The 13,060-nt window shown below is 33.0% G+C and overlaps 1 protein-coding gene across 1 annotated transcript in view; it reads right to left on the bottom strand.

The window, feature by feature from the left end:
- Positions 1–13,060, bottom strand: part of ANTXR2 (ANTXR cell adhesion molecule 2) — a 137,735-nt gene that overhangs the window by 85,890 nt on the left and 38,785 nt on the right. Inside the window, exons 9-10 of the mRNA XM_039845547.1 lie at positions 12,088–12,186; positions 10,225–10,294 (exon numbers count right to left, since the gene is read on the bottom strand). Coding sequence (XP_039701481.1) covers positions 10,225–10,294; positions 12,088–12,186 — 169 coding nt within the window. The remainder of the gene's footprint in view (positions 1–10,224; positions 10,295–12,087; positions 12,187–13,060) is intronic.

A 13,060-nucleotide genomic window follows, 5' to 3' on the forward strand; every position in this document is an offset into this window, starting at 1 on the left:
ACTTCTAGCTAAACTTTTCTTCAAAATTCAGGAATACTCCTATTAAAAATATTTCTTGTAAAATAACCTCCTCAACACACTTTGTTTAAAAAAAAAAAAGCTTTGCTAAACCCAGAGAAGAATGAGAACTTGGAGTGTTTATGTCAACTTAACTGAACTTCTGAACTATTCCAACACAAAATGCCAAATGGCTTACTTAAAAAAGAAAACTTAAAACTAATTGCTTATTCTGCAAAACTGAGTGCCCTGTTTTGTTTTGTTTTGTTTTGTTAAAGACTAAGCATAGCTGAATCCAAAAAAAAATATTTTCTAGTTTCTAATTCCTCTATTTTAAAGCATGCACCAGAAAGCATACTGACATGGTAAGCATGGTTTCAGTTTGGAGGAAGATTATTTGATTCATAATACTGTATGATTGTTGCAGGTTATCTTATTGAATCAATTTTCAAGAGATTAGCAGAACAGATTATTAATTTATAGCAAAGTTCACTCTTTCCTAAAGTAGAAATGCATGCTGATGAAATCTGGTAGGCAACCAAAATAACTGCACATAATCCCACAAATCTCTGTCTAATATAATGTGGCTGATGTCAAATAAAACTAAGTTAAGTCTCTACAGATCTGGAAAGCCACCTTATGATGCCTCTGACATACAGACTCAATTAAAACAATATAATCCTCACCTTCCTGAGAGTAGTCATAGCACGATCAAAACATAATCGGCAACAACAGTCCTAATAATGACGGTTTTATCGATTCCTTACTATAAGCCAGACACATTATACTCATTTTCTCATTTAATTCTCACAACAACCCACTGAGGTAGGCAATAGCATTATCTCCATCTTCCAAATAAAAAAGTTGAAACTTAAAAAGCTAACAAGTGACTAAATAATAGACTTCTCTGACTCTGGAGTCCAAGTGCTTTCAGTTCTACCACATACGATCTTAATCCTCAATAAACATTTTAGGATCTTAAATTCCTCCTACTGCAAGGGCTTGGCATCACTTCTCCAATTTTTCATTCTATTCACATAATTCTTATGGTTAACTATAATGCCATTTACCATATGCTAAGATATGATATTTATTTGTAAATACATATTATTTGCTATGAAAAATTTGGGGGAGATTGCAAACATGAAAAACACATGCTAAAAGTTACTTCTGCTTTTAAATTTTGTTGTTTCTTTAGAAAAACATCTTTTTAAATTATTGGTACAATATTAGCACTGTTACAACCTGATACCTTTGTCCAAACCTATGCTGCTGCCTTGTTGGCACACAGATTGATAAAGCCACTGTACCCTCTAACCCAAATTCAATACCTTGACCTTTCTTTGCCTTAAGACTCTGACATATATATGTAACGTTTTCTGCCATATTTTATGTCACATCTGTTAGTATCTATAGATTTCGCATTCCTATTGTTAAATAACTTCTACTTCTATATGGTTAAGACATAGAACCCATATTCTCAGTTATACTTTATTATGGACAAAAATGTATTAAAGCTATACGATTTTTACTTAATTCCACATATAAGTGAGAGGTGAGGGGAGATTTCATCTATATTTGTCCTACGAATCAAATAAAATTGAAATAAGAGATAGGTTCGGCCCACATGTTGGGGGACATATGGAGTTCTGGTTTTTACTCTAGTCACTACACTCCAAATCTTGCATTCCTCCATCTGTAAAATGAGAACAATTATACCTATTTCAGTTATTTGGGGAAGGAGAGAAAAATGCCTAGTATATAATGTCATACAGGTTTATTTAAAGAAATTTTTCAATACTATTTCCTTCCTATTACAAAACATTGTCTTAATTAAACCCAACATTATAGCTCTGTTGAGCTGAGCGCTTAAACCTAAAACCTAAAACTGTGCTCCAAATTGGTTTATGAATGTTTGCCAATAAGTTCATTTAGTCAGTCACTCAATCATTCTATTACTAGTTAATTAAACAAATATTTATAAATTGCCCTCAATAGGTGAAGCAAGGCTATGCTTGATAATAGGGCTGCAGTAACAAATAAAACACAGCATTACGATGTAATTGAAAGGAAGCCATATAAACGAACAATTACAATAGTGTGCGATATTGACTAAAATAAATATACATGCAGGGGTACTAGAGAATCATGTGAGAGACACAACTGAGCAGCCTTGCCATGGAGACAACAACAAAGGTTTCCTGCAGGAAGTCACCTCTAAGATGAATTCTAAAGAATGATCAGAAGTTGGTTAGGACAAGATATTAGAAAGGGATCTAAGAAGATAAATCACTATTTGACCAGCTGGAAGGCAAGAAAGGCACAGAACAGTCAAGGAACCAAAAGCCACTTAATCTAGCAGCAACACAGAGTATAAGAGGGAGAATATATTGACCTCAGGCTACAAAAGTATAAGGATCATGAAGAACCCAGGATGCTATCTATAGACATTGGGAATCAGTCTTAAGAGTTTTTAAGTTAGGTAGAAATATAGACGGAATTATGTTTTACAAATATCACTCTTGTTGCAGTGTAGAGCATGGGCTGGAAGACTAAATTTCTACAGTAGAAAGACCAGTTAAGTATGTCTCAGTGTATTTCAAATAAGAGCCAAATTAGAATTTGTGGCAAGTCTAAAATAGTAGCATGAAAGGCAGTGTGAAAATGAAAACTGAGAGACATTTATTGGATGTAGGAGGTGAGGAAGAAGGAATAGTTAAAGATGACTTCAAAGGTTCTGTCTTGCACAGGTGGGTGGGTAATCTTGCATAGGAAACAAAAAAAGGAGCAGGTTTGAACAGAAATACTTGAGTTTAATTTGGGAACTTCGAGCTCAAGGTGTCTATGGGAAATCCAAATGAGTTAGCAGACAATTAGAGAGTGGAGCTAGTGGACATTTGAGTAGTGAGTTTAGAGCTAAGGAAAAGATCTTGTCTAGAGATTTAGAGCTTATTAGCAAGAAAAGAGAGCCTTAGAGAAGGTGTGTTTATAGGTCATAAATCCGACAATGGTGAAAATTAAGAGTTAAGGGACTGGAAGAAGAGGAGTATGAGGTGACATCTGAGAAGCCAGGGAGGTGAGAATATAAGTCATGAAACACAAAGAGGACCTTCTGAGACAAAGCTGGCCTACCATAGAGATAACATAGGGTAGTCAGGGAAGGTATGGCTGAGAACTAAAACTCAAGTTCCTTTTCTATTAATAGGCTCTACATTGTTTAGAATGGCTTATAAATATCTTAATCTGCTCTTTGCTCCACCCTTGGAATATTTTTTATAAAGCAGACAGAAGAAACTTAAACAACATATATAACAAAGAAATTGTTTGAAGTTCATTTTAATATCAATTGGTACTCAACTAATAGTGACAAAACTAAATTCATTTCATTTGAGAAATTATTAAATACTATTAGGATATATAATTAAGTAAATAAAATTCAATAAGTCCTAATACTCATATTGTTTTTATTTAATGTTTAAAAATGTATGATAATTCCAAAAGAGGAGAACTCATACAACTCAATAACAACGACAACAAAAAAAACAAATGATCCGATCAAAAAACGGGCAGAGGATCTGAACAAACACTTTTCCCTAGAGGACATACAAATGGCCAACAAATATATGAAAAAATGTTCAACATCGCTAGATATTAGGAAATGCAAATCAAAACCACAATGAGATACCATCTCGCACCTGTTAGAATAGCTATAATCAATAGGACAACAAATAACAAATGTTGGAGAGGATGTGGGAAAAAAGAACCCTCATACACTACTAGTGGGACTGCAAATGGGTATAGCCACTATGGAAAATAGTATCGAGGTTCCTGAAAAATCTAAGAATTGATCTACCATATAATCCAGCAATCCCTCTACTGGGTATTTACCCCCAAAGACTTGAAAATCCATATCTGAAAAGATTTTTGCACACCAATGTTCATAGCAGCACTATTCACAGAGGCCAGGACATGGAAGCAACCAAAGTGTCCTACAACAGATGATTGGCTAAAGAAGCTGAGGTGCATATATACAATAGAATATTACTTAGCCATAAGAAGAGATGAAATAGTGCCATTTGCGACAACCTGGATGGCTCTCGAGATAATAATGCTAAGCAAAATAAGCCAGAAATAAGAAAAAGTTGAAAATCACATGGTATCATTTATATGTGGGATATAAACATAAGCAACAAACAAACAGGACAAACAGAGACTCAAGGACATGGACAATGGACTAGTGGTTACCAGAGGGTAGGAGAAAAGAAGTAGACAGGGTAAAGGGGGTCAAATATAGGGGAATTGGGGGAGGGTGAAATGGGTGAAGAGGATCAAATATACGGTAGCTGAAGGAAACTGGACTCTGGGTGGTAATCACACAATAGAATAATTATAATGTACACCTGAAAATTACATAATTGTATTAACCAACATTACCCCAATAAACTTTTAAAAAAGACCATCATTTTATGATCCATTAAAAAAGATTTAAAAAATTAAATTAAATTTTAAAAGAACATTCACTGGAAGTAATAAATAATTTACCTCCAATTTGCACACACTGAAAATTAAACTGGCAACTGCTCAAATAGTTATGAAAATTACGGTGACCTAAGGTATTTTGAATTCAAAATACCTTAGTGCCACTATTTAATACTCTTTAGAGGTTTTTTAAAGTTAGCTTTATGCATAATAAAGATTACAAGTTGAAAAATAAGGTTTCATATTAGTGAATAGTTTAAAGATTCCACTTTTATTTATGAGTACGTATAAATTAATGTTTTGTTTAAGGATATTTTCTTCAAAGTGGTTAAAGAATTCTTGAATAAAATAATTTCTTTTTGAGATATTTCAATATATGTGTATAACTAAAACAAACACTGCAGTCAGGAAGATTGCTATCTTTCAGAAGGAAAAAAGCTGTATTCAGAGATGTACTGAACAGCATACCTAAACTTTTACTGTTAATGTTTTCAGTATTACACTAAAAAAACACTTCTTTTTAGCTGATTTGTATATTTTAATAAAATACAGAAAAAGACGCTTGGAAATAATCACTCAAGTTTTAGTGCCTTTCATCCAAAAATGTCAAATGTCTTGATGATAGTAAAAACTTTGACAATATAAAATTTAGAAACAGATATATAGAAGTTCTGAATATATTTTAAAGATATCCTCTACCTCATTATATAGCTGTCTCTCTTTAACACTTTTAGTTGCCAAAATACTCTCTAAATAATTCTAATTGTCAGAAAGATTTTCCTAATACTGAGCTTAAATGTGCCTCCATTTACCTTCTACTCTTTCTCCTTTCCTTGTAGCAATAAAGAATAAGTCAAATCTACCTTTCACACGACAGACCCATTGTTTAAAGAGAGCTGATGTGTCACACTCAAATTATATCTCATTCAGAATTTTAAATTGCATCCTATTTCTGTACTTGGCAACAACTTATTGGCCACAACTAGATGTGCTCAAATTAATTGTTGTTCCTCTTAAAACACAATTTCCAGAAATGAATATAATATTTAGAATAGAAACGCAATGCAAATTAGGTGAACTTATCATATTTACCAGTATAATCAGAAAGCAATACACTATGTGAAAGAAAATGTTCCATCATGGGCGAGGGGGGATACAATTAGAAAAATAGAGAAACAGAGAGGGTTCTCAGCCTTTACCCTTCTCACTGAGATTCTGATGTTTATATTCAAAATAAAGATATAACTAATGTCCTGGTATTCGTGATAAAAATAAATAAAGAAAGTCTCCTTATAGGAAACAGAAGAAAGAATAAAGTTGTAGTTGTATCACCTGCTAATAAGATTATGAAATTAGGAATTGTATAGATAAACATACACATATATACATAGGTACATTGAAAAAAAGGGTTCATGTGAGAAGCCAGGCTAAAGGTGGAATCTGTCCAACCATGAAAGAGGAATAAAATTAATCAATTTTAATCCAGAAAAAATTGGATTATATTGAAAAATAATAATGTTGAGGAAAATAAAAAGATTCTACGAACAAGTCAGGCTCTAACTCCAATTCTGACACACCAATCATCTCAATGATCCTTCAGAATCAGATGCTTGAAATTTTTCACACTCACTGATGTCCCACTACTTCTTACTCAAAACACTGTCAAATGTCTTTCCACACTGCCTCTTCAGAGAACTAATACTATCGGTTTCAACTAATTTAGATATTTATTTCATATTTGCCAGAAGATTCTGGCCAACATTTTTGAAAGCACATTTAACTATACCATATGCCTCCTTAAATCATCTCTATCAAACAAGCTGTAGGATAAGGCTCTGGTTCATTCTGTTCTGTTTTTCTTTCTTCACAATGTGTTTATGTATATTTACCCAATTTGCTCTGTTCTTCTTGCCAAATTGCAGGTTTGAGATCTCAACTATTGCAGAGCAGCTGTGCTATTGTTGATGTCTCACTAAACAAGGGTCAGAAAACAAGCCCATACTGCAAATACTGGTGACACCTGCACATTACACCACAAGGCTATTGCCATGGAATAGGGAAGATTCAAAGAACTTCACAGAAGCCTTTCTATTTAAACTTAAGACATTTTAGTACAAAGGAACCACTGGCAGAAATAAACTCCCAAACAATCTACAGATTTTTCTTGGTAAGACAATTTGTTTAATCATGAGACATTTAAAAATTAAATCGTATCCAATGAAGGAAATAGAAAAAGAACAATCTCACTACTACCACTTTTACATACTTCCATTTAAATACTAAGAATTTGTTCATCTTAGTCTAAAAATCTATATCAAATGAAGAAACTTCAAAGAGATTCTCTCAAAGAAAGTACTTCAAAGACTTATTCCAAAATGTTAAACCTTGACATACCTTCATAAGATTTGCCCAGATGGCTTTAACTTTTTACTCCCTGGCATCAATTTCTGAATGCAAACCTATGTCCTAACTACTCTGCTACAATTCTTTGTCTTCATCTCCAAGTAAACGTTTTCATGTTAACACTCTTTCAAAGCAAAATTTATGAGCCCTGGGTTTTTAATGAAATAATCTCGAAACAAAATGTAATCCTGGAAGTATAACATAAAGAAGAGAAAGGAACTATTAGAGTAGGCTAATGAGATGAGGCACATGCCCATGGATCCAGCTCTGAGACTATGCATCTGGCTTTGAGGCTGTCTGTCTAAGGTTACTTCACCAGCGTGTTGTTAATTATTTAAGTGAGAGAACAGGGGGAACCATCACCACATCTGTCACCCTCACACAGGAAAAAAACTTCATTTATCGTTGGGCCAGATGTGTTTATTTGAAACATAGACTAACTAGCTACTTAATGGGTTTGAATCCTTAGCCAAAAGCTAATTAAGCAAACATATTAAGCATCAGCCACCTTACAAGGCTAAACTGTTTCAGTTGTGTTGATTTTAATCCAATCTCATAAGAGAGTTCATCACCTACAAAAGTATCTGAAGAAAATTCAAGGCAAAGGAAAGTTCCAAATTACTTGCAACATATTTCATAGAACAAATAATGGTGTCCCCAAATACCTGATACATTAACAAATAAAATCTTCTCACGTTCGCCTCAGTGGTATAATGTACTTGATAAACAACGACAAAACATTTTCATTGCTTGTAGGTGAAATATTAACATCAAAAACCAAACAAATAATGACTTCTCATGTCTGATATTTATTATGCTTTATATGATTTTTAAAACTCACATCTCCTGAGTATTTAGCCAATCTGCAAATTACCTAGGACTATCAGCAGTCTCTATGTTATTCTCTTCAAAAGTAAACAAAGCTCACAAGCAAACTGTAGAGAAAATAAATTCAGTGTCTGGGATAGAAGAGGCTTATTGTACTTTACAATTATTATGGAGAAGAAAGTAAGCTGTCTTCCTGAACTAGTCACTACTACTAAAACACAAAGATAGTTTTCTTTTCCCTTAAATAACATTTCCTCCAAAATAGGAATCTTATCATTTTTCTTCTACTTGATATAGGCCTTTGCCCCGCAGCAACCAAATGCATTTTCAGCTCTTTACATAACTAGCAAATCAAAATATTTGAGAAAAATGTATTCACCCTTTCAGGTAACAAACATTTAGTGAATCTACCATGCGTCAGGGATCATGTCAGGTGCTAGAAATACAGCAAGAAACAAGGCAAACAAAATTTATCCTAGCAGGAAGGAGACACAATAACAAACAAACAGATGCTCTGGAGAAAAAATAAACCATGAAAAGGGAATAGAAAGTTCCAAACAAAAGAAGGGGGAGCCTGTATGATTGAATAGGGTCATCAGGAGAAGCTTACTGAGAAGGTGACATTTGAATAAGACTTGAAGACAACGAGAGAGTGAGCCATGAGGGAACAGACATTTAAGCAGAGGGGACAGCAAGTGTAAAAGTGCTGTCCTGGGAGTATCTGACGTGGTTAAGGAACAGCAAAGAGGCCAGTGTTACCATAACAGAAGGGTCAAAAAGATGAAGTCTGAGACTTAGCGAAGGTCCTGATCCTGTAGAGCCTTGTAGAACACTGCAGTGATTAGACTCTCACTGTGAGTGGAATAGGGAACTCACTGTAGAGAACTTTGAGTGGAGGAGTGGCATAAACCGATTAACAGGACTATTCCTGCCAAGGACAGAAGCAGAGAGAACAGCAGATAGGCTAATATGCTAAGCAAGAGATGAAAGTAGCTTGGTCTGGGATGGTATCAGAGGAGGTGTTTGGGAAGGACTGGATTCTGAACATATTTTAAAATTAGAGCTGATGAGGTTTGTTGATGGCCTGAGTGTAAGAGAGATCATTAATCAAAGGTTTTTGACCTGTGCAACAAAAAGGATGGCGATACCAATTACTAAGACAGAGAACACAGCTCTGGGAGCCGACTGCAGGGGGAACAATCAGAAGAATCAACATGGAATTACAGATTCCTAAAAATAGGTCCAAACTTCAAGTCAATGTATTTATCATCGCTAACATAAGACATGATTACTCAGAAAACCACGAGTCCCAATGTGCAATTGGAGTTAAGATGACTCTAGGCAAAATGAATCTGCCTCAAATTCCAAGACACAGTCTAATGTTGCCACAAGCATGTTGTCAATAAGACTAGATTATTACATGACACAGAAAATGAATGCTTTTTTAGAGAAAGAAAAAAAAATTCTGATAGTCTTGCTTTTATATGTTATTCAGCTCCTTTTAATCAATTTAAAATATAAAGCTGACACTGCTCCAGTTTACTTACAGACCAGAAGTGATGTCCAAATCTTAAATATTTAAGCATTATTTAAACAGAAGTAAGTGCTCAAGTCAACTTGAAACTACTAAAATGATTCTCTTGAGTTCCATAGAGAAAAATATAATCTTTACCCTCTGAACACTAATCCAGACTTTGGGTTTGGGCCGTGTATATTTTACTTTCTTCTGCTCTAGGTTCAGGATCAGTATAAAGTGATCTTAAAAATTGTATCCTCTTAATTATCACAAACATATTACATCAACTATTGTTGGGCTAGGGAATATTTGAAACATTTGTAATCATTTCCTTTGTAATAGAGAGGGTAGAAAAAATCACAAGTGGAAATATTAAATTACTAGTGAAATTATTTGTATGTAGGTGATTCAAATAAAGGAATTCTAAATTAAATATCTCTTATTTTAACCAGTTATCATTATGGTTTATTACTACACTGAAGAATATGAGAATATAGACCTTCACAGCACTGAGAAACACATTAAAGCACAAATATTTTCTAGTCCAAGGTGTGCCTTATTGAGCCATGTTCTTTTTTTCTCTTTAATCCTAATATTTAAAAACTATAGTAGTCAAATGTCTCACTTTGGAATTGGTGTGGTGTGGTGTGTGTGTGTGTGTGTGTGTGTGTAAGTGTAGGTATAAATTCAGTACTCTGAAATTCAAAATAATGGCTGTGGTTCTGATTATTTAAAGGCTCTAACAATAGTTCTCAGACCCACCCAGATAAATGTGTACAGAGCCTTTTACTAAATATTTACAAAATAAAATAAAACAGACTTCACTATTTTCAAGCTACTAAGAATGCAGTTTAAGTACTAACCAGAGTGGTTTGCCTAGGGCTTACTATTTCACGTTCAATATGTACAAGATACAATAAAACAACCAAATATAATTTGTCATCATTTCCTAATAATTTTTAGCTAAAATGTTTTTTAAATGTTTTTAATGAAGTACTTACTCTCCAACTTTATTCAGGGTAGGTGCAGGACAAAGCATAGAATTAAGCTCCACACTTACTGGCTTTACACCTAAAAAATAAAATGTCATAGAATTAAAAAAGGGTTTTATGTATCTTGCAGTTTCATTAATAATATGAAGAGCATATGGTAATCAGAGTTCAAGTGTGGAACATTAGATATATTAGCATGAAAAACCAAAATGATATTCACCTAAAGAATAAGGAGAATGAAAAAGAGAATGAAAAATAGAGATTATATGCTTCATTAGAGTCCCATACTGATAAATTATAAATTATGATTTTTTTTACTTAGACAGTTCACATACATTTGTAGATACTATAAAATTATCACCTACTGCCTTAATTTTGCAAATATCTTAGATTTTTAAAGATAAATTACATATTTTTTTTAAAGCAGAATTTAATAATGGTGGAGAAAAGAAGAATGTCCAAAGGAGAATGAATTTATTTCAAGAATTTAATAAAATCGTTGTGTCTACAATAAAAAACATATTTTATAAATTTGAATGTTTAAATTGCCCTTGTAATTTTAATAATATATGTGAAAAATGTCTACACTATAAATGTTCACAAAAATTACCAAAATCAAACAGATAATACTAGAATGAGAATGATGAAAATACAATCTGACTCCACTTACTTGTTTGAGGAATTGTTTTAGTAAACTTAATCTTATGAAGCTAAGTGTAAAATATGTTTATATCATAATCAACTCGAATATATAATCAAAAAAAGTTAGATAAGTTTAGATACAGACGACTACTAAATAAAAAAATTATTTTGTCCTTTTAAATTGTGGAACCTGCTATGAAGAGAGTTTGTTACAAATTTTATTGTCTTGCTTTACCAAAATGATGAGCTTAATAGAAAGAGAGGAATTCACTATAAAATATATCATGCTGAGATCATCACCACTTTAATTCAACAAACACACATTGAACAGTTACTGTGTGTGGCCAAATTATACTAATTAGAGTGTTTAGTACCATCAAATAAATAGCAAAATTGTAGATGAAACTCCCAAAAAATAATTCTACCAAAGTTCTCAGAGTTGTAGCATCTGACTTAATGCATAAAATTTTAAGAGCCACTACAATCATCAATGAGGAAAAAATGTCTATTAGAAACCAAAAATGCTCAGAACACCAAGATCATTTAATAAGAGTTTTTCTCAGAATGATGATAAAAACATTATACTCGTCTGCTTTTTTTTGAAAGCCAAGCTAGAGAAAATAAAACCTAATTCCATAAATATGATAATTATCAACAAACACTGTTCTAGGTGGACACTGGAGATATAAAATATCTATAAGACAAAAACCCTATCTCAAAAAGCTTACTGACAAATTATTAGGAAATTAGATTAAAAAAACAAGTGACAATAAAACAAGGCAGTAAGTAGTAGAGGAGTCCAAGTTAGTTAGATTTTTTAGGCCAGAGTGATAAGAAATAAATCTAGAGAGAGAGGCAATTAAATCAGGTGGTTGAAGTAGTCCATACAGAGTGCAGTCAGGACAATTGGGTTCAACTCTCGGCTCTACCCATTATTAACTGTGTCAACACACGCAAGTTATTTGACTTGTTCAGCCACAAGTCAATCATCTGTATAATAAGGCTACTCAGGATGGGATCTAGCATTTATTAAGTTACGAACAAATGTTGCCATCATTAAATAATAATTAAATAATTATTTTTACTATTTATATTATTACTGGACTTCATTTCTTTCTTCTTTGGTTAAAAAATATAGTATAAATTGTTTCATTTGGGGAAAAGAGGAAAATGCTTGATACCGACTTGCTGTGCAGGTATTAAAGCAACATTGAGATTTTGGGGACCTACTTTTTGTGTATGTTTCATTTACTGTATAAGTACAGAGAACACTGTCATGCCGGCTGCCCAAGTTGAATCCTCTTCCATTCAAAACAATTTGAAATTTCTCTACAAGTAAAAGGAGAAATAAACATTTTAATCACTTTTTCACACACAAAAAAACACATAACTTGAAAGCATCGAGGTGCACAGAAGGAATTTCTTCAAACTATTCAGCCAACTAATAATAAAGAAGACAGGGCTCTATTTCCAACTCTACTTGCTTTCTTAGACTCTTTAGGAAAATACAATGAAGATATCATTCACTGCCACATAGAAAAGCATTTCATTTTTTAAACAGTGTTTTCCAATAGTGAGCAAGATATTAGAACTGAGGCATTAAGTCATTCCCAGACAGATATAATACAAACTTTCCCAAATTCTATCCTTAGGAAAATATCATCAAAAAAGAATCTTCTTTGTTTTTCTCTACTTTCAGGTACTGAGGTATAAGAATGTAAAGAAAATTAATTATTTCTGTGCTTCGGTTCTTAGAATAGTCATGGGTTATGTTTAATCTATGACACTCCATACAGAGTTTGTTACCAATTTCTTCGCATTACCAATCCCAGTTTCATTTTCTGTTGCATACAAATTTGTGACTCGTCAGAGGTAACCTATTTTGGACTACTAACAATCTATAGCCAGTCACTAAAGAAAGTAGATTTAACTTATTGCACTCTGTGTCTATAATAGGAGCAGTCACTAAATGTTAGAGTAAAATAATATTTCAGAAGAAAAGTTAACTGATCAAATATCTTGATTGGCAAAGAAATATTTGCTGCTTAGCTTCAAGATGGTATATTACTGTTTTAACAGTGATTAATCCTCTCAAACACCTATCTAACATAATCTAATACATATGTAGTATATAACTATGAAAAAAATATTGCCATGCCACTCTCCATTAAGTGTGTTATAAAAGGAATTTTACTTGTAAGTT

This window comes from Pteropus medius, unplaced genomic scaffold, assembly GCF_902729225.1.
Source record: "Pteropus medius unplaced genomic scaffold, Ma_sr-lr_union100, whole genome shotgun sequence".
Taxonomy (NCBI): Eukaryota; Metazoa; Chordata; class Mammalia; order Chiroptera; family Pteropodidae; genus Pteropus; species Pteropus medius.